The 24091-nt window shown below is 33.8% G+C and overlaps 1 protein-coding gene across 4 annotated transcripts in view; it reads right to left on the bottom strand.

The window, feature by feature from the left end:
* Positions 1-9874: 9874 nt before the first annotated feature.
* LOC106478725 (tubulin beta chain) overlaps positions 9875-24091 on the bottom strand; it is a 31037-nt gene continuing 16820 nt past the window's right edge. For 3 of the 4 annotated variants that reach the window (XM_013939285.2, XM_022382373.1, XM_022382375.1), the window contains exons 2-6: positions 17680-17788; positions 16945-17055; positions 15364-15608; positions 11476-12112; positions 9875-10210 (exon numbers count right to left, since the gene is read on the bottom strand). In XM_013939285.2, the coding sequence (XP_013794739.1) occupies positions 10026-10210; positions 11476-12112; positions 15364-15608; positions 16945-17055; positions 17680-17788 (1287 nt within the window). In that variant the 3' untranslated portion in view covers positions 9875-10025. Of the gene's footprint in view, positions 10211-11475; positions 12113-15363; positions 15609-16944; positions 17056-17679; positions 17789-23873; positions 24019-24091 lie in introns of those variants that run through there. The other variant, XM_022382374.1, reaches the window with a different exon arrangement.

The following is a 24091-nucleotide window of genomic DNA, read 5'->3' as shown; positions in this document are numbered from 1 at the left end:
ATATGCCTTCACTACAATCCGAATGTTATCTGTTTAAAATGGTACGATAGGTTTCAATTTACTACCAAACGAAAATATTATTTATAACCTGATGTAAAATCAAACGATGGGTTTACTACTCAAAACGGAGTATTGGTGATTTATATGCCTTCACTACAATCCGAATGTTATGATCATAATTTCTATCGTTGGTATAGACCAAAATATGATAAAATCTACCATTCTGCCACAGGGCACAAGACAAACTATTACGAGTTCAGCTCTATTGTCGTGAACCAAACAAATAACAAAAAAAGTTCTAATGCACTGCCACAAGTTGAGTGCTGATGTGGTTCATTTCACTCCTAACATAAATATAACGTATTCTGCTCCGCTGACACAAAGCAAGCGATAGTGAGTTCCATTATAAATAGGGCCGGCACAACGTATTTTGCCGCCCTGTTCAAATGCATGTGCTGCGCCCCTGGTGGCGCTATAAACGAAATGAAGGGAGACCTAATTTGCTGAAAAACCAAATTGCGATTGTCCTACTCAATTGCTAAATTACAAAGCAACTAATTTCCCTTTTACTACATTTTAAGTGATGATGTGATGTATTTCTTTGCTTGACCAAATTGCATGACTTCACAAAATGTTACAAAAAAAAGTGTTTTGCTTAATTAACAATCCAAATGATAATGGACTCTACTCTGTTACCAGTCGAAAATTAATTATATTTTATTTCAGACAAAGACTACTGTGGTACAATGAAATCAAAAACAAAAACGGGGAAAACCCTTTACCACAAAAAATTGGTAAATTGTAAATAGGTGTTTTAATTTCCATAATTTATCGGGCCGGGACAACCGCCTTTTGGTGATTTTAAACTTTGAGAAACCAAAATGATTTATCAAGTATAGAACGTTTGAAATGAACACTATCCATCGGATCTAAATAAAAACGCATGTAAATCACTAGCAAATAGGTATAATTATTAAATTATTAAAAATTGAGGTTTCAAATATATTTAAAAGTTTGGAAAAAAGTCAATAATAATAACCCGTTAATAGGGTGCTGTGCATTGCTGCGAGGCAACAATGTTACGTTCCTAAAGTTAAATATATATACATACATAGATATGTGTGTGTGCGAAAACACAAAGAAAAAATACATGTGCATTGGTATATATATATATGCATGTACATCCAGATATCCACACACACCGAAACACACAAAGTTATAGAAAATAAAATGTTTCATTTATTCCACTGTGGTAGCTGATGACAAGTAGATGGACGAGTTCATTTTCATCTTATCCTATTTTCCTTCTGACTATCGATGAGTGACGAAGGGTCAATATTCTGAAGTGGCTGATGTTGTAGACACGATTGTCGAAATGTTTAGCCTCGAATTTGTCTGGATAACAATTCTGGATGTTACGAATGTGCTCATGTGCTAGTTCAGGCAACATTCGACCTGTTTCTTCTATGTATAGTTGTCCACAATATAAACAAGTAATGCAATAAACTAAGTATTTGGATATACAGGTGAGCCATTATTTGATTGTGTAAGTGGAGTTAATCCAAGAACTGAAGTACTGGTATTATTGTAGTGGCGTGTGTTGCATCGTGAATGTGCACAGCAATGCATGCCACATTGAGGATGAGTAATTTCTTCTAGTGTCTTCAATCTTACATGAATATTTTAGGTTTTTCCGTATTAATACAAAGTGAATGATTGATTTTTAAATGTGCCTCCCAAAGTTTTGACGTTTTGAAATATCCCAAAATTATTTTCAATTATGTTAGAAACCTGTATGTTTTGTAAATTATATTTTAATATCAAAGGAACTTGATATTTGCAGTTGTTCTTTTGTGCCTTCAGTTATAGTGCAGTATTATTACTGATCTTGTCGGCATCTCTGCAAGCTGAATTGATTCTAGAGTTTGTCGGCCTTCTAAGAAAAATTGGACTCAGAATTGCGTAAACGACGTAGACGGTGAAACTATGATTAGGAAAAGGTATTTTTTAGTGGATTCGGGATGGGTGGAGTTTAATCCAGGAAAGAATGACAGTCTGTAGGCTTGTAATAGATGGGTGTTGAATTGGTATTCTCTGTAGTTAAGGTTACAGTGGTGTCAAGGATATTTGCTAAATAGTTTCAAACGTAGCTTGTGTACTGAAAGAGTGGATAATAGTTCTTTATGAAATTAGTAAAAATTATGGAGTTTGTCTATGTTTGAAGTTGAAATTCCAATTATGTTCTTTAGGTATCCTCAGTATAAAACAGCCATAGGCCCATTATAAGTTCAAAACATGTTGTACTCTATGTAGCCTACAAACAGATTAGTGAATGACGTCCCGTCTTGATACCCAAAGGCTACACCCTTTATTTGCTTGTAAAATTAATCATTGAAAGAGAAAAGTGAAAGGTGGTTCATTTAGGCTTACTGGAGTAGCTGTTGATGGTTCTGACACTTGTCGCTAATTGAAGTAGAACCTAAAATCCTCAAACCTCTCATTATGTGGTATGACGGTATATAAGGACTTGATGTTCATCCTGAATAGTAATGGATTAGAAGTAGACAGGAAAATTTCATTAAACACTTGAAGAGCTTCGGCGCTATCTTTGATATAAATCGGAAGATTATGTATTTAAGGTGTTATGATTTCGTCTAACAAGCTAGAGATTAACTATGTTGAACAGTTACACATAGAATCTATTGGTCTTCAGGTTTGTATCTTAGGCAAAATGTAACTCAAGGACGTTATTCTGAGATTAGGTTTCGTGTCTCTTGTAGAAGTTCTTCGGCATCTATCAAACTGTATATGGTTTCCTTTATATTGGTTTGGTATTCTTCGAGATAAAAGGTTTGGAGTTTAAAATAGCTTTCATCCTAAGAGAATTGTTTTATTTACACAAGCCTTAACGCCATAGGACTAAACTATCACCTCTGTATGCGGCTTTGATGGCGATGTCATGCCTATTTCTAAGTTCTTCGAGTTTGTTTTTCTCATCTATGGTAAGATCGTGTTTAAACGTGCATTCTTCTGTAAGGTATTAAAGATGAATTACCGGACACAACATTAATTGGCAGATGTCGTTATCGCACGCATCTTGATTGGTTAGTTTTCTGAATAATTTTCCTTTTGATGTCGCTCCCCAATGGCACAGCAGTATGTCTGCGGATTTACAACGCCAGAAACTGAGTTTCGATACCCGTGTTGAGCAGAACACGGATAGCCCATTGTGTAGCTTTGTGCTTAACTTTAAACAAACGAATTCATAACAAACTTTCTGATGCTATAAAGTTTCAAAAATAAGAACAATTTTTTCACAATAAAATATTTGAGACAGGTTGTGTCACACCAACATTGTAAAGTGTAAAAAATTATAATTATAGAGGTCTAATATTCACGTAGACCGAAAAGGTCGAAAAGCGTTTGCTAAACGTTATTCAACTAGAATTAAAAATAGTGTAATTTATATATAATTGACCTTGAATCTGAAATTTGAGGAAAATGTATGTAGGATATTTATGTTTAACACTAAATTCCAGCACTCAGATGTATTTCTAAAGCTTATTAACTCTTCCGACTCAATAGAGAATAACTTGCCGCAAATCAAGTGATTTTACATCCCCCTCTCGACCAAATGTGTGAAAAACATTACTTCCTTATAAGTGTATTTCAGATCTCACTGTAAAGATTTTCTGCAGATGCTCATTTATTAACAGGGTAAGAATACAAATATAAAAGTTTACTAGTTATATTTGAGTTTAAAACCTTGCATAAAAGATTATCACAAAAAATTCTAAAAGTTTATAAATATAAACCACGATTAATTCACCTCATTACAAAAAAGCGTACATTTATAATTAAAGCTTTGGGAACTGATGTTTTTTTATGATTACCAGAAATTTGGTATTACTGAAAATGTTATGTTATTTCTAAAGTTCTTTACTGTCTTTAATGTGCGCCAATTAAAGAAGAAAATAACACGCGTTTTTAATACGATAATGTGGAAGAATTATTTCAGGTTTTCATTTTTGTGAAGTTCTTTATAAGAACTCCGAAGGATGCTTAACAGATGTCACCACTATCAAGTATTCCACATGGCCTGTGCACTTAACAGTTGCCTCTTGATAATGTAAACTGAAAGGTTCACTGTAGTGGCTTATGCCATTATATATATGAACAATTTCTTCATTATAACATAAGGAACATAGCACATTTTAAACAATGCCATCATTAAAATCTTTTTCGGTAAAGCTACCCACAAATGACGAGACATTAAAAATATATTAAAACACATATAACAAGTGTGCAGAACATATACATGTCTGTGTGTGTGTTCGGAAAAGTAAATTTAAATAACTACCAACAACTATAATCAGCCCTATTTACTTCAAGTATGCGTTATTAAAGCTTCAGATCATGTCATAAAATTTTCTGAAATCTATTTAAACATGACATTTATTTAAGAAAGTATAAGGGAAAGTCACTTTTAATATGAAAATATTTAAAGTGACCGCTTCAATATGTTTATTGAAGAGAAAGCCATTATCCCGTTGTAATGTATTTTCTTTTATGTAACTCTGAGCTTGAAAGTATCAGTATGAAGAACTAAATGATTATTTGTATAATATGTCGCTTTTTCGTTAATCCTTCAGTCCAAACGAAAATATTTTAAGTAAAATAATAATTACTGGTATATTCCAAACTACTTTATTTCATCGTAAAATTATATCTCAAGACTGTTACAGTTCTGTCTCAATAAACTAGATTTACAGTGATTACATTAGCCCCTTTTCCGCACGTTACGAAATATGGATTTGGAGATTATTTAAAAAAGACCTTCACCGGATCCAAGTTATAACGAAATTTTCTAATATTTCCTGTCTACAGTCCATATATATCGGTACTGTACGCCTATCAAAGAAAGGGCTGTTGCTAATTAGTAGACTGAAGAGACACCTTTTAGCCAGAAATAAAATGTTATATATGTTTAATGAATTTCGCGCAAAGCTACACGAGGCCCATCTGCGCTAGCCGTCCCTAATCTAGCAGCGTAAGACTAGAGGGAAAGCAGCTAGTTATCACCACCAACTCTTGGGCTATTCTTTTACCAATGAATAGTGAAATTGGCCGTCATATTATAACGCCTTCACGGCTGAAAGGGCGAGCATGTTTGGTGTGATGGGGATTCGAACCCGCGACCCTCAAATTGCGAGTCGAGCGCCCTAACCACCTGGCCATGTCGGGCCTTATATGTTTAATGCTATCCGAAATGTTTTCATCACTTCAGGAAAAAGAATGTCCTGGCTAACTTGTAATCGTTTTGTTAGATTTAAGAGTTAGGTGTTTCGTTTTTGTTCTTTTCTTTAAGGATCACACTCTTTTGTTTTACTTCAACAGTATACAATTATTTTTAAATAAAAATAAGGTAATTGAAATTGTTTGATTTTGCTTAGAAGCAAATAAGTATTGAAATAATAAATAAGATTATTTAGAAATCTTTGGGCATAGCTTATAATACCAGTAATATGTCCATTAAGATAGCAATAAGTTAATTTAATGTATTTGTTAGTTGGCTTTTCTCTGGTCTGTAACTTCAAAACTACGGACAGCTAGCGCAGATGCAAGTTATCATAGCGAACGAAGTATACCTTCAAAATCCCGGTTAATTCATTATCTTCTTTTTGGTATTACAACATTTTAAAATGGTAAAAAGTATGTTGGAAAAGTTTTTGTTTTGAAGGGAATTATGATGTTTGCAGGTTTCAACTGCAATGGTAAGTTAAACATCCAAAGTCGAAGAAAATGCCAAGGTAAATTTTTATACTATTAGACTGAAGTGTTGACACCACTATATGGCAAATAAATACTATCATTGTGGGGACTGGATGCCAATAACACATGGCTCCATCAAGACAAAGTAGCCAGTCACGAATTCAAATAAACATGTCAATTCCTTCGCAAGATGCAAGTACATGTGAGAATTTATGTTGTACCATTTGCAACTAACTCACATTAAGTTCTGTGCCTTTGGGTTGCTGAAAAAAAAATAGCTTCGCGAAGTCACTTCCCCGTACACAGTTTGACTTTGTATTGCGCAAAAGCCTCCTTCATTACAAATGGTCATCACATAGTACCATCGTTAGTGAAAGAAGGGATTGAAGGTCGGGGAACTCATCCTAGTATCGTGAACACTCCCCACTACCCTGCAGAACTACTTTCTATGTTTATGAGTGTGAAAGAAACCCAATAAAAAAAAGTTCGGCTTACCAGTTTGGCAGAATCCATCCGAACTTAGAGTATCAATGGAGCACAAACTATCATTACTTGGTTATTGGATTTGTGTTTGTTTTAGAGTAAAGCTACATTGGGCTATTGCTGTGCTCTCCGCGGCAAATCGAACTCTGAATTTTAGTGCAGTAAGTTCCTAGACATACCGCTGTCCCATCGATGAACATGGTTATTGGAATCCGTCATCTTTTAAACAGTGTAATAAAAAAACCTATATGTTTCGATTACCAAATCAGTAAAACACATCAAAACTTCGTTTAGGGGCATTGTAAAAATCAATCATAACTTGGATTAGCAGTACTTCTCAGTTGATCATAATCAATGATAATTAGCAGTACAACTGAACCTTTTATCACTGATAATGTTTATGTGAAAGTGAGCCATAAAATATCACTAAAGACAGGGGGGGGGGGACAAACCACAACAAATGATAAATAGATGTTTTAATGTTCACAATGTCCGGGCCGGGATACCCTTCCTCTGGTGATTTTATACTTTGATGGATAAAAAAAGGTTTAAAACTAAGAAATATTTATCAAACACAAAACGTTCAAAATATGCATCATATAACCGATCTAAAGAAGCATACACTTGAATCAATAGCAAGTCATTATTTTAAAATTAGGAATGTATATTTATATATATAATAATTACAAGTTCAATCGCCCCCAGTGGCACAGCGGTATGTCTGTGGGCTTACAACGATAGAAACCGGCTTTCGATACCCGTGGTGGGCAGAGCACTCATAGTCTATTGTGTAGCTTTGTGCTTAATTACAAACAAATTCAAATGTATTTAAGTTTTGCAAAAAAAAATGTCAATAATAATAATAACAGGTAAAGTGCTATAACTGCTGTACATTGTAGCGAGTCAGCAATGTCATGTTTCTAAAGTTCGAAAGATAGCTGGTACTCTAGTGTCAAAACATTGAATAAAATACAAAAAATAATGGTGAAAAAACATCGTGGGCTTATCCTTTTTCGCACCAATTTGTCGAAATCAAGGTATTATAGTCACATTGTGTTTTATTTTGTTCTTACTTACATGATCGAATAATTTCCAAAGGATTTCATTTCGACTGCAGTTTCATCCGCCTTTGTTTGACCATTATGAACTTCACAATTTTGTCATTAACAGACTTACTTATTGTTCCTAAAACGTACTACGTGATTTTGTTTCTCAAGACCTGCCCCCCAGTGGCACAGCGGTATGTCTGCGGACTTACAACGCTAGAAACCGGGTTTCGATACCCGTGGTGGGCAGAGCACAGATAGCCCTTGTGTAGCTTTGTGCATAATTAAAAACAAACAAACAATTCTCAAGACTTTTGCTATAAACAACGTCGGTTATATAAATGACTGATGAAGAGACAACACGCTCCAATATACATGAAAATCTGTAAACTTAACGAAAAGTATTTTTCCAGATTAGTAACCTAATATCCTATAAGTTAAAAATATTACAAAACATTAAGTCATTGTATATGTGATATATCCAGATGAAACTGAATTAACATTAGAGCTACATCGGATAAGTAAATTAGATAACTGGAGAGAGTTTCGTTCAAGACATCAATTACGGATTAACAATAACTCTTTCTAACTGTAAGTGTAATAGGAATGAATAATATTTATTAGAACTCTAAACACAGTATGTGTACCTGTTGTTACTTACACGGGATGATCACTTTTACATGATCACAGGGCTGATTACTTAAGACAAAGCTCCAGACTATACTAACTAATTGCAGTTATGTAATGTTCCTTAGTTTGCAAGAAACCTCGCATTTACCCAGGACAATTAGCACTGGTCATTCTTACTACAACATAGATGGGGTCTTAACCTTTAGATATCACCTGAACAACCGTTGAAGGACACTGATGTTGACATCCTTATACACTTCGTATTAAACAATATTCTTCCCGAACCGTAAAAGGTATCTATTTCCAAGTGCAACAAAGGTAGCTTTATAATGAAATCAACTTAACGGCTTTTTTGACCACCTGTTGTGTAAAACCTACACACAAACAGGACACAGAAAAAATAATATATCACAAGAAACTAAAAACGCATTGTATATTCAAATACCACAGTTTTAAGACTCACAAAGTACTTTATAAGATGAATCATTAATGGTGTGGTATTTATAGAAGGGACAGATTTCTTGACAGGTATCAGATAGAATATTCCGTAATAAAGCAGAATTCACATAGTAAATTTACGAGGATTGTGTGATACAGATAATAGGACTGAGTTTTTAACGAATATATAATTAAGTTAGACACGTTTTCAACAAACAAGCAGAATCTTTATTTAAACAATGGAAGAAAAACTAGCACGTGTACACACAATGAACAGTCATTCCTTCCTTTACTTGTCGTTCGGTCTTTGCTTTCTTTCTCTTGAGAACGAAATGTCTAACTCTAAACACTTCGAGAAAAGAACAAATCCTTCTTGCTCGGATCCAGAATGTTAACTCGTTTTCTTTGTTCAATGGACGGTGTCGTCTTGTGAGCTATGTTCCCTGGCGGCGCTGGTCGGCTGTTATCTTTATTCAGGGTCATAATAGGCCAGCCAATTATAATTCAGTGTTAACTTCACCTGTTTAATCCAGATTGCACATACAATACTGAAACATCTCTGTGAGCAGAGGAGACTTCTCATACTACTATTTTATTTGTTGTTAAGCGTAAAGCTACACAATGGGCTATTTGTGCTCTTCCCACTGCAAGTATCGAAACCCAGTTTTAGCGTTACAAGCCCACTGACTTACCGCTGAGTTATCGGGGGGCACCTACTAGAGAACAAAGCAGCTAGAACAAGACAATGTTAGCAACTTTCATGGTCACGTGTTCCCATCATGATATTTTAGATCTCAAAATACCTTGCCCCCATTATACTTAATTGACCTCCTACACCTCTGCCACATTCTCTTTCCATTCTATTTTACGTTTGCACTTTTCTGCCTCTTTGTTGGTCAAGCTTGATTTCACAAAATTTATTTATTTCAGTTAACTATGAAATGTTAAGTTCGGGTATACTATGAGGTGGGGTTGGTAATACTTGACCCGGCACTTTTGACGTACTATACGCTAATATTATTGTTGCAGAATCATCATACCAAATGAACCGTAGCGGTATGTGATTCATGTATAGAACCAACATTTAAAAATCTTAACAAGCTGAACGATTAGCAAATCGTTCAGTATATTTATATTTCGTAGTTTAAAAGCTCTGTGATAAATACAAGACAAAATCAAAACATTAATTATTCAACACTTATGAAAAAAAAAAGCAACACTAAAGTCTAAAAGCAAGAATGGTTACTTATTAGTGAAAGATATGTTTTACGTGAGAATAAAAACAAAAAATACAGCAGCAACTTGATAAGAATTTAGTGCTTCTAATACTATTGTTCCATGATATCTATTGCGGATGAGGTATGTTTAAAATTACCAGTAAAATACAGCCTTTCAAGTACAGCTTTTTGTTATGTCATGTTCTGTTAGAAGCAATGTTTTGTCAAGCTCTGGACAGAAACAGGAAAAACAAAAAAGACACAGTTTCATGAAGGAAAGTTTATTAGTAATGCATCAGACGATGATGTGACTTACAAAATGAACAAATGCATGAAAGCTATTTCAACTAACAATAAATACAAATGATAACAAGAAGAACAAAATAAAGTAATACTGTGTCCAAAATGAATAATACTGGCAGCTTTCAAGTGGGAAAATTTAACCCTCAATTTCAGCTTCACCCTCTTCTTCATCAAACTCTCCTTCTTCTTCAACACTTGCATCCTGATACTGCTGGTATTCTGACACTAAGTCATTCATGTTGGATTCTGCCTCCGTGAACTCCATTTCATCCATGCCTTCACCAGTGTACCAGTGAAGAAAAGCTTTACGACGAAACATGGCTGGAAGAAAAAGGAAAATATTTTAAAGAACAGAAATACAAGCACTGTATAGTAGGAAACTTATTGATATTAAGAGCTGTATCGCAATTTTAAATTAAATATGTAGCTATCTTTTAAGAAATACAATGGAGACTAAAAGTGCTGTATGTTATGACCCATAATATATAATTGTGAAGCAAATTCCACTGCAATAAACTTGGTTTAAAGTGCTTGAATTAACTCAAATGATACAACTAATTTGAGTTATTTCAGATGAGTTCATTATTTGATAATTTAGTGTGAAATATTAACACTAGCCCTGTAATCACAAAATTTATCCAGTATAAACACCATTTAGTCTGTTCATAATGAAATAAAAAATTACTATATTGAACAGATTTATTTTAAATCAAAGAAACTGAAGTTGTAGAGCAAGTACTGAATTTAAAATGTATTAAAAAATGCAGTAGCTGATTTTCTGTGCATATTTTATACTTTACTTTGTTAGGTTAAATGATCAGTATTGGGGTGTTTTTAGGCGATGTATATTAAGATGACAAGCAAGCAGATATTAAAAAACCTTATTGGGTTGTTACTTTCACATCCTGAACAAATACTACATTTTTTACAGAATACCTACTTGATTGTATTAAATCTTTTTATAATTTTCCCCCCAACTTATGACTACATAAATTTGAAAACAAACTATTTCTTAACAGTTTTATAAAGTAACTAGGTGTATCACATGGCTCCTACAATAAGTGCTCCAGTTAAGTTAGCCTAAAAACAAAAATTATAGATACCAAAACCATGTGTATGAAATTTTTTAGCACAGAACCTTTTGTATTTATTCTTTATGCTTGTGTATTTCTTCAAATTTTAATTATCTCTGAAGCATACAGATAGCTATAATTGAAAACTACCTTTTGCTTTAGCAAAATTGTGCAGAAGAGTTGTGACACACCTGCCACAAAGTTTTTACAATGAAATGTGTCCTAACAAAACAATTATGAATATTAGTCTATAAATCAGTTTCAAAAATATATTGTGTTTTTATTAAATATCACAACTTTGTACCAATAAAGTTTCTGGAAATCAGAACATTTAAGTCACAAACTACATAAACTGTTCTCAAGTTCACTTTCAGAAGGAATGGTCTGATAGAAACTTTTCACAATCATCTTGTTGCTATGAAAACTTAAATAACTTGCTTATGATAAAATACAGCTGTTTGTATGTGTTCATATATGTTTATCAATATTTAACAATGTAACAAGGAAAAATACCTGTGAACTGTTCAGAAATTCTCTTGAAAAGTTCTTGGATTGCAGTACTGTTGCCAATGAATGTAACAGACATCTTTAAACCTCGAGGAGGAATGTCACATACAGCAGTCTTGACATTGTTAGGGATCCATTCTACAAAGTAGCTGCTATTTTTGTTTTGTACATTCAACATCTGTTCATCCACCTCCTTCATGCTCATTCGTCCTCTGAAAATTGCAGCAACAGTTAAGTAACGGCCATGACGAGGATCACATGCTGCCATCATGTTCTTGGCATCAAACATTTGCTGTGTCAGCTCAGGGACAGTGAGGGCTCGATACTGCTGGCTGCCTCTTGAAGTTAGAGGAGCAAATCCTGGCATGAAGAAGTGGAGACGTGGGAATGGTACCATATTCACCGCAAGTTTTCTTAAATCAGCATTAAGCTGACCTGGGAAACGAAGACATGTGGTGACACCAGACATAGTAGCACTAACCAGGTGATTCAGATCCCCATAAGTTGGAGTGGTCAGTTTCAGTGTACGGAAACAGATGTCATACAAGGCTTCATTATCAATGCAGAAAGTTTCATCTGTGTTTTCTACAAGTTGATGAACAGAGAGAGTTGCATTGTATGGTTCCACTACTGTGTCCGAAACCTGAAAAATTAATAATACATCTATTTATAATGATCATAAATCCACAGTATTTGTGATTAATTTAAAGGTAAAATTTGAAAGGAAAAATGGGTGGCAATTTTGAAAACTTAGAACAAAATTAAAATATTTACTTTTAGCAAAAACATGCAAAGTTACAGAAAAAAAAAAGGAAGTGTTCCAACTTAATATTCTGTTCATAAATGTATAAATTAATCCTCTAAAGCACAGTCATTCACTCTGAGAAAGAAATGGAAATATATAATGTTCATGTACAATGCAGAAATTCACAGTAGCTTATAATATAAAAACTTACTTTTTGTTTCTACACTAAGAAAGAATATATTTCAGGAAAAAACTTAAAAATAGTGACTATAGTAGTTGTGAAAATATATGTATATTTTTTGTGAAATATCAAACACACGATGATCTGGCACAAAATATTTAAATACCCAACAAATTTGTCTTCAAATATAACTTATTAGATAGTCACATGGTACAATTATGCTTTTTCTTCTGTATCCACCAAATCTAATTATGAAAAACAACTATGAAAGAATGGTGATTAGAAAATTCAGTAAGATATTTTTAAAAAGAATCCAAAGTTTGAAGAGTTTTTAACTTTAGGTGTACAGGTGGGTCAAAGTATGCATGTCACAGACTTTTTAGTTAGATTCAAAATTTAATTCAATTTTATTATCAATAACCTGAGCACAAAAATGTAGTTCAAAATTCAAATTTTAATATTATTTAAGTTTAATTTCAGTAGGAAATATATTTAAATAAATTCTTAGTCTTCACTTCTCTGTATCATGTGACACTTATTTGTTCTGAATTGCCTATTTTAGATTTATTTTTCACCCCTATATTATTTTCAAAGTTTCTGGGGGATTACACACTTATACATTAGGTATCCCCAAAATAAAACATAAATGTATAACCTCTACACTTCTTGCTCTACAGAAAACATAAACTAGAAAGTCAAACCCATATGCCATGCTTTTCTTAGTACACCCTGCCTTTCAAAAATATAAATAATTTTTTATGGCAATAGTTAATAGATTTTTAACCAGAAGAAAGAGAAGTTTCCAGTTTACTCAACTGGATTAGACTAGTAGCCATTGAGATAGCCAGTTTTGAAGATTTTGACATACTTTTCTTTGTCTGTCAGTGTTGGAACTCTGCCTGACCAAGTATGTGAATCACTTAACCAATTTCTAGCTTAGGTAAAAAGCCAGATAAATAATTAGCTTATACTTCATATTAGTGCAATATTTTGTATTCTAAGTTACATATTTGAATTATAAAAAATAATTTTTGAAACCATGTTGTTATTACAAAAAATCAAGTTAGTGTCGGACATGGACTTCTATTGTACATGTACAAAAGCTTGAGAAAGATAAGATTTCAGGTATAAGTATTACATGTCTTGTGTTTTCTTTGCATATTTTTTATTAATTGTTATAAATGTAACCTAAATTTTAAAATTAGAAACTTATTAGGTTAGGTAAGAAAACTTAAATAAACCAAATACTTGTGTAGCACATGATCAGCAGAAGTGTAGTTGTGTAATTTCACAAGCATGTGCTGCTAACTTCATCATTTGTTTACACAAAGCTTTTATGCATAATAAATAGTTATCTCATACTCCGAGAAGATCTAAGTGCAACTATAATGAAATAATACTAAATGAAAAATCTATTAGCACTGGCTGCAAAAACAATTTCAATATTCAGTCATTACAGAAAAAAAAAGGGTAATTGAGATGTGTTCATTTTTTTTGTTATGTGGTGGTTACAAGGTCTGTTAAATTTACCGATATTGATACAGTTAGTGTTAAGGTATAGAAAAAAGGTACTGAAAAAAATCTGATATTTATTGAGGAAGTTCTATAGGTTATACAAATGATATCTTAAAACTGGAAGATGAAAAAAAAAAAAGGATTTTTATTCTTAACACAAAAATCACTTTGCATTCAGTCTGACTCAGTAAAGGCTATGTAAATTAACATACAAATTTTTCTTAAAAATACCTAATTACAAAATCTGATATTTTTTGCACAACAGCCTTGTAATGTTTACTAAAAGCTTTCCAACTTTCATGAAGATACACTTATTAGATTAAAAGTTATAGTATGTGCAGTTGCAGGATCATATGGTGGTTACAAGGTTGGTCAAAATGATATGGATAGTTAAAACAAAATACACATTCTTCAGTATTCTGCAGTTATTATTAACCATTCATTTGTATGAAAATTGCTCTTCCGTTAATGGAGCAAAAGACTTTCTCAGTCTTTGATTTTTTTATGGAGCTTACCCAATACTGTACAGATTTTTGTTAATCTATTTTATGATCATAATATATACATATATACACTCATGTATATCAGTTAAACTTTGATGTATATATACAGGTTTTATTTGTGTTACTGAAGTAACGAATTACTAAATAATGTAACATTTCAGATCAGTCAAATATTTGGGACTTAAATAAGGTCATATAAATTTCAATAAAATGCTTAAAAAATCAATTACGAGAAACTGGTTTTATATACCTCTAACAAATATTTAAATGCATTTGCTGAAACCATAAAATTTCAATTTTGCTTTACATGTGTAAATTTTGGATATATTACCAACACCAAAATTAGTGTGTGTAGGTTTACACCTATCCACAGTGCTACAAGGCATTAATATTGTAAGAGAATGTTTGAGAAATATTTGCTCTTTTATCAAATGAAACACAATAAGCACATCCAATAAGGTAAGTATTTCTTTAAAAACTTTCCTGAAAAAAAGTAGACAAAATATAATGAAATACATAAATTTTTGGATGTACAAATGTAGTTGTCTGATAAATAAAAGGAAATACTCAAAAACTATGTTCTGAGCTTTTAAGTAGTGAAATAAGAAATCATGCAAATAAACACAGTCCAACTGAGACACGTGACATACAAAAAGAAATTATAGGTAGCCATGCCACTATTAATGTAAAATGTTTTTTAAAGGCCTTTTCCTCTTGAATATCCTAAATCCTGATACATTCTTTTCTGTATTTTATTTTATTATTACATATTTTATTAAGTTTATATTAAAAAAAATTAATTAATGTGTATATCAGTACTCAAAAGATGCCTCATCATGACATATATCATGGCTAGAATGAAACATCTCCTATAAAGACACACAAAAATTATGTTTGAAACTGATATGATATTCTAATGATAATCTGACAGTTAAAGAATAATTTAATACCTTTGGAGATGGTACAACACTAAAAGTGTTCATGATTCTGTCAGGGTACTCCTCCCGAATCTTGGATATCAAGAGTGTACCCATGCCTGACCCAGTTCCTCCTCCTAATGAATGGGTCATTTGGAAGCCTTGGAGACAATCACAGCTCTCAGCCTCTTTCCTGCACACATCCAACACAGAGTCTACCAGTTCTGCACCTTCTGTATAATGGCCTTTTGCCCAATTGTTTCCTGCACCACTTTGCCCTAAAACCATCAAGAACACATTCTTTTACTTTGCAGTAAGAATACTTAATAAAAAAAATCTGATGATTATAATGTCATAATAACCACAATTTCTGTGTGTATGGTGTCATAAGTCTCATAATCCATAATCATTATTTAAGTTTGTAACAAAATTACAAATGCTATTTGATTTTGGAAAAAAGACTAATAAATAAACACACTTCTAAAATTCCTGCTAAATCACATAATGTGAGTTGAAAAAATCCAAGAGCTGAACAGAATAATAATAACAACAATTTTTGCTATAAGCAAAGTAGATAATTTAAATTAAAAGTACAATAAACAAACTAATAAAACTCAGCATGGATGACCTTTTCCGAAGATTAGCATATAACATGCTATTTGATATTTCATAAAATTAAAAAAACATATACTTAACGGAATCTGTATGAAACAAAAACTTTACTAATACCAAATCAAACCACAGTTTTTTGCACAAATAAGAATGATGGCTGAACACATTTCTCTAACTGATGTCTGTCAAATCATGAATAACAATAATTCATAACATATATACGATGGTGCATAGTGTGTGTGTGTGTGTGTATGAGTATATACATATAACTGTGTTTCCTGTAACCTAACATACTTGGAATATTGTTTCTTGACTTGCTATTTCCTGAAAAATATGGTTTTCAAGGAACATACACTGAAAATACAACAAAATTATGTTAAAATTGGATCAATGGCTCAACTTTTTTATCAATCACCACCAATGAGCCATACTAACAGGGAATTCCTTTTTGTCATTCCCATTTTAAGCCAGTCAGACAACCAACAGTCTCCGAGTCCCATGGCCAAGGGCAACCACATGGTGCACACTCCTTTCATAATAAATTCACTATTTTTGCAAGAGAAAATTTAATTCTTGATAACATATATAAACATGTCTTTACAAATGGATGCAGAACAGATCTGAACATTTCATATCCTAGTTAACTGTATTGTTTACATATAGAAATTTTCTGAAAAATAAAAAATCTCAGTCCAATACCAGTAACAGTATTTTTTGTTATCTGAACTTATTTTTTCATAATTTAAAAAATGAATATAAAATAACAGTTTAACTACACTGTTATTAACATTATTGATAACTTTAGTATGAATGAGCTACAAGAACATTGCTGGCATTAACAAGGGACAAGAAGTCCTTTTTATATTTATGCTTTAAGCTGGCACTGCAAGAAAATGTAACACTGCATCAATATGTACAAGTCTTCTAATCTTGCACACACACACACACACTTATGTCACAGCTCACCTACATAACTATCTTACCAAGTATTAAATGACCTACCAAAGACAAAACTGTCAGGCCGAAAGAGTTGTCCAAATGGTCCTGATCTTACAGAATCCATGGTCCCTGGTTCCAGATCAACAAGCACTGCACGAGGAACATACTTTCCCCCTGCACATTTAAGAGAAATGGATCTCATATGTAAAATATTTATTAAGTTACAATATATGTCCTAATTTTACATGAAATATAGACTTGTTGGTGATTAAACACAAAGCTACACAATGGGCTATCTGTACTATTGAAGACAGAACCATGAAAATCAAAGGATACATTTGGAATGCAATTTTGTCCCTATATAGCTGTATAAGCAATTTTGTTGGTCATTACAAAATGTCTTAAAAAAATCATGGTTTTAAAGGTTTCACCACAAGATTGCCAAAACTTAGTTACACTCAACTGTTATGAAGAAATAACAAAAAATTAGTCTAGCAAGAAGAGATACAATTTAAATTTAGTAATTCCATTTACTTTAAGAAACTACATGAAAAATTTTGGGTTTGTTTTCGTTTTTTAAGCCCTTCTGGGGTCACTGATAATTTCACAATTATGTATCAGCTGAGAGATATTGGGGAACTCTACTAATTTGTTTTCCATATTTGAATTTGGGATTAGGCTTACAACTGTACATAGAATGTAAAAGCTAAAAGCTCCAAATTAATTATGTATCTTGTAATTTTATTTTTGGTTACTTTGATGATGAAATCTAAAAAAAAAAAAAAATCAATAACTTACCTGTAGCTTCATTATAATATACATTAATTCTTTCTAGCTGCAAGTCTGAATCACCATGGTATGTACCTGTTGGATCAATCCCATGCTCATCTGAAATAACTTCCCAGAACTTGAAAAAGAAAATTAAAAATGTCTAGCATAGCTTAAAGAAAAAGCTTATTTTATTAAATATTGCGTCAAAAAATGTTGTTAGTTGAATCATTTCAATATTTATTGAGTTGTGTAACAAAAATAATTTTAAAACCAAAATAAAAAAATATTATTGTTGATGCTCTTCTCTCGATTGTTGTTACTATGGCAGAAAGTTAAATACGCTTAACATGGTTAAAATATTTAACCTGTTCTTTTTCACTAAATTTCTGTTTTTGTATAGAAATTTCAAAATTGTATTGATTATAATTTGAATCACATCTTATGGCATTAGCTATACCTCAAATCAGCATCTCTTGGTAATTCTTATTATGATAAATCTGTATTCATATACTCTTATGTTTCTACTCATATGGGGAAGTAAATGTAAATATAATTTAAACTAATTGTTGTCATTCAGTATGTGTTACATAACAGCTCAGTAAACCTTAAGAACTTGAAGCAACTAGGGTTAGTTTTTACACTAAACAAAACATTTTTATAGGAGTTTATGCTATCTGTAAACCTTGTACTATCTCATTTTCATAAAGGAGCCATCAATCATAAAAAAAAAACTGATACTGGAGTATATAATAAAAACACACACTAAGTGAAAACACCAACAACTAGTGAAGATTTTATACCTTGAAAAAAAGAAAAAAAAGGCAATTCATAGTTATGGTTATAAGAACTAATATGGGATAATCACACTCCTATGGGCACTTCAACTGAATGTGACCCAATGCTTAACAGGCAAAGCAAACGTTTTGTCCCTCTCTCCTAGAATGACATCTGGGTGGGGGTATCATAAACATAGGCTGTATCATGCATGAGAACCACACGAGGTCTGGCCCCACCTATTCACTGGGTAACAGTGTGGTTGCAATGCAGTGTTTGATTTCTGCATGACAGAGAAGCCTGGAAAGAACAGTCTGCCTCACATATTGCCACACTAGGCTTTACCTTCTCCTATGACTATTTCAAAGTAACCAATTCATACCGTGTTGTGATACACACTGCATCATAAGCAGGCAAACTCTAACTGGCACCCTTCTTCCAAGCTTTGAACTCAGCCCAATGGATTGTTTGATTTTCCACCAGGTCAAACCTTTGGCACAAGTTGGTAATGACTGTTTCCTAATCCCATAGTTGCACTTTGCTTAAGTGCTTAATGGGAAAAAGTTTGGACCATCCAGACTCAAATTCAAGAACTGTGCAGCCTGTTCTGGAGAGCAGCCATTCTAAGCAGCTGCTTACCTGAAATGCCTCAGAAGATAGTACAGATCTTCTTTTGTTGCACCCTTGAAATACTGATATCCTGCACCATTGAACAGAGCCATCACTAGGTGTTTAAAAGATTTGCAGCTTGGGCCCATAGGCACAGGAATTTTCAGTGTTTCAGTATGATATCAATTATGGTTTTCTATTCTGATTTTTCAAGACATAACTAGGGACTCAGGGCACTGTCAAGTAGAATTGGAGCACAGGCCCCACATGCCAGCACCTAGCAACACCTCTGTCATTGAACCAAATTTTTTCCTCTACCTATCCACTCCTTGGTATATTCAGGTGAAATGAATTAACTGTAGAGCTACATCAGATAGGTCCACTAAACTGGAAGTTGAACCAGGATATTGACTGCAGAGTATTACTAAAACTCTTATTTAACTGGAGAAATGTTAAATAGAATAATAATAATAGTGACTGTAAACAAGTGTAAAACACAATTTGTCTGTTTACAATTTACTTACATTGGACTGCCACTTCTATTTGATGTTCTCAGATTAAGATCATCTACCAGACTATACTCAATGATGTTTTACACCAAACTGCCAAACCAAGGTTTTTTCAGTTTTCAAGAAACCTTGCAGTTACTCAGCATGACGCACTACTCATGTGATTGGTCATTCTTGTTACACATAGCTGGGGCCATGTGCTCTAAATATCACCTGTACAACTATTGAAGGACAATGCTGTCAACATCCTTACATAAGGTCACATCAGGCATACTCTCCATGGAAAGTAACAAAGGAATAAGGTAACTTGAAACAAAATCAACTCAACAGTTTTTTGGATTATGTTTTATGAAACCTGCACATATTCAGAACAAAGAATGAATTCAGAGTAAATATTATAATATTACAAGAAGATAAAAACACATTGTATATTCATATACCACCCACACCTACATTGTTGTTTTTCTTATATAATGCCATGTTATTTCAGTTTGGAATAAGATTAGATTAAAAATATATGATTAACTTGATTAAGCTTTAACATAGAGATTGATTTGCTAACTCTCCAGAAAAAGGCACGCTTGTTTAAATCTTAATTGTTGTTTGTTGGCAATACAAATTATTTCATTGTGTTTAGCTTGTATTCTGTCTCTTTCATTGCTTCAAACTCAGCCTAGGTCAAAGAATTCAGATTATGCTATTTATAACATTTTCTGTTGAAAACCCCTTGTTATTATTCTGCAGTTTCTACTGAAAAATCACTGAATCTGAAAATACCACAAAATAGGTGATAGGGAGAAAATGTGGTGTTGTGACAATAAGATTTATTATTTTGGTATGTCTGTTTTTTCTCCCATCAAGTGTATACGTCTTATCTCTTGCATTTATTGCTTTTAAGCTTCAAATAAAAAAAATGGTATTTTTCATTAAATAATTGAAGGGCTTGTTACCAGAAGAAAGAATTAAATGTTGATAAGCAATAGCTTTCAGGTTTAGAAGAAGTCTACTCCTGGACATAGACTTTTTCCAATGCTATAAAGATTCATGAAATCTTCTCGCTGTGGCCACAGACCCATAAAGGAAGACTTACAGAATCAATACCACCCATGACCAATCAAATGAGATCAGAATCCATCAGCAGTTGAGACAATGGGCACAGACTGGTGAAGTTAGTGATCCATGAGACAGTGTTGAGTTTATATGTGCTAAGAGGTATACTGCCAGTGCAGCCATGGGTCACACAGAATTGATGGATGAGTTCACTATTCTATGATACAAAGAGATGGATCTAACACTCATCTGAGTATGTTAGGTTCCATGTAAAAACTCACTCCACCACAGTTCCGATGTTTAGCACATCCCAGCCTGATGTGGGCTAAGAGTCTGTGGGTATAAGGTTTACACCAAGCCACAGGTAGCTGTGACAGAGTAAAACAAACATCATCCCTGAAATTTAAGGGAGTGGCAAAAGAGGTTCTTGACCACTTCATGAAGCATTTCAGGTAGTTCAATGCATGAATTAGTTGTACTCAGGAAAAGGTGATGCAATGCTTGACCCTTAACGTCAGTGATCCAGCATTCAATGCTATCAAGCACTTGAGTGAAGCACACAAATCAAAGACTTGGATACAATCATTGCCAAGTTGTGCTGTTGTTTCAACCTGATAGAGAACCAAACTACCCATTAGGCTAAATTCAAGACATGAAACCCCAGAAAACTTGGGTGCTTACTCACATGTTCTACAATGACTGCATGTGAAAGCACATTCTTCAATGGCACCTGCACATTGAAAGGATATCTTCAACAATAAGTCTATAAAGGGACTCTCCAGGGATGACAAGGCATACCTCAGGTGTAAGAAATCTTCTCACCCTAATAGAGGCAGTTCAGGTTCAGAGTTGTGACTTTGAATGGGTAGCAAAAGAGAAAAACATCTATAGTAGCAACTGTTGTGGTTATGTCTTGGACAGACCTCTCTACTCAAGTGTGTGCCTCACACTAAGCTTGGTCTTTGCTAAAGACAAACCAGCAGCCAACATATCCCAGTTCTGCAACACAACCATATTAGTTCCTCGTCAATGGGCAGGGCTTCCCTAGTCTTTCCATATTTATGCTGCAACTGTTTCCAATTGTACCTCTGCCCTGACATAATTTCAGAAGGGATGACCAAATTGTTTCTTTTGAATGTGGATAACAACATCAGTAAGTATTACCAATTCCTACAGCAGATGCAGTAGGGTTGATACTGAGCTGTAGCTCCTGCTACTTCCACTTTAGGAAACTAATGAAACTTAAGTTGATTCCAGCCAAGGACTTTGGGGTGGATGCAGCAGTTAGCTACACCATAAAGTTCAGTCATCAACCCAGCTCTATAAGAGCTGGATGAGGCTTGATATGTGCTTGTGAAGATACAAGAGTGAGAAAAGAAGTTCCTACTTGATACAGGAGCTGTCGGAACATTGGTTGATACTGCTGTATAAAGGATACTCCAAGCCAACACACTGAGCAGTTTACATTTACTTCATCCTGGCAAATGGTGATAGACTAGGTGTAACTGAAGGACAAACTTTCAGACTACATTTATGTAAAGTCAGCTACAGAACAAAGATAATGATTTCCGACGTACGGTATGGCATTGGTATCCTAGAGATGAACATACTGCAGAAATCATCCATCAGTTTTGACTGTGTAAGAGGTATACTGCATTTTGCGGGAAGACCAGACATAGGAACTTTGAACTGCAAAAGTGATCTTTTATGGTTTACTACAGAGGAGGTCTAGTGTGTTGTGCCGAGTGATGTGGTTACAGACCCAATGCATGAAAAACACATTTTCCTGTCCAGAAAGCACACAGTATTAGCTTGGACAATGATCTGCCTGAATGGGGATGAAGTCTCAGTGCTGTCCTGTCGTCAAATATCCAGCTTTACACTGGAATAGTCATTGAAACAGCAAGTAAAGTGGAGGTAACCAAAGCAAGTGATATCACTAGCATTACCACCATCATACCACCTCCAGAAACAAGTATTTTAGTTCACAATACAGCAGAGGTGAAGCAATATTGATTCAATACAATGACAGAAGCTCAATGACCTGTTTGTTGATTATAACTATGTATTTGTGGGATCATATGGCTGACTGGGTTCAACAGAAATAACTCACCAGCACACAGACACAGGTGACACATGTTGATTTTAAACAATTGTCATTTAAACTCCCCTAAAACACCAGACATTGCAGGTAATGCCAAAATAAAGCAGATAAGGACAGAATCAAAGAAGATTCAGAGTGCATGTCATCTCTAGCAGTGACTGTCAAGAAGAAAGAGGGTATGCCAACATTATGTGTTGATTTCGGACAGGTGAAAATTGTGAACAGTTTGATGCCTTTCTACTCTTACATTCAGACAAATGTATGGGTACATTAGAAAGCATTCATTGGTTCAACACTTTAGACTTGTCATCTGGATACTGACAAGTCAAGCTGAATCAAAAGAGCAAGTCCACAACTGCTTTCAACACTTGAGGTAGTTTGTACAAGTTTTGCATTATGGCGTTAAACTTATGTAATGCTCCAGTCACTTTTGAGATGATGATGGAGATTATCCAAAAGAGTCTGCAATAGAAATAGTGCCTGGTCTATGATAACAATGTACCGATGTTTGGCCAAATATTTCAGACTGCTTCTGAAATTCTGAGAATAGTACTTCAAAAGTTAAGGAGAGTGAGTTTAAAATTGAAACCAGGAAAGTGTGTGCTCATGCACCGACTGGTGGAACTTCTTTATGGTATGAGAAGAGATGAAATCTCTACCAACCCTGTGAAGATCACAGTTGTACAGGACTGTCTTCAACCTGTGACCAAACAAGAAACCCAAAGTTGCCTTGGTCTTGTGTCATAGTTCTTACATTTTGTGACTAACTTTTCCAAGATTGCAGCACTATTACTGCTTTCATTGAGGCCAATACACATTTTAGATAAAAAAAAGCAGTGGGACCAAGCAATTCTGTCCCTAAAGCATGCTTTAGTGAAAGCTCCAGAACTGGAATATACACAACAGGACTGCAAGTTTTTTGATGGACAGTGATGCCAGAAATAATGGAATAGGAGGAAGGTTATCAAAGTTGCATGATAGAATAGAAAGTGTCATAGCATCCACTAGTCACATGCTCACAGCTCCTGAACACCAATATTGCACGATGAAGAAAGACATGCTTGCAGTTGTGGTCTTTATCAAACATTACTGACTACAGCTGGGTAATTAATGGTATTTGCTGATCAATTAATCAACAGACTCATTAATACACCATGATAGTGCTACTGTCTTACCTTTTATCAACCACTGCTTGATTACCTAAGATATACCTCTTCTAAAGATCACCATTTGTACATTTGAGGGTGGGGGGGAAAAACATATCTCATATTTAAGAAATATATTTTTCATAAGTTTTAATTACACTTTTTAGTTGACAAATGAATCACTAATATCGACTAATTATGTCTGTGTTTCAAATATGCAATAATCTCACAATGATCTTCTGTAAATC

This window comes from Limulus polyphemus, unplaced genomic scaffold (assembly GCF_000517525.1).
Source record: "Limulus polyphemus unplaced genomic scaffold, Limulus_polyphemus-2.1.2 Scaffold244, whole genome shotgun sequence".
Classification (NCBI taxonomy): Eukaryota; Metazoa; Arthropoda; class Merostomata; order Xiphosura; family Limulidae; genus Limulus; species Limulus polyphemus.
The sequence above is the reverse complement of the archived record's forward strand: the minus strand, read 5'-3'. Positions and strand labels throughout refer to the sequence as shown.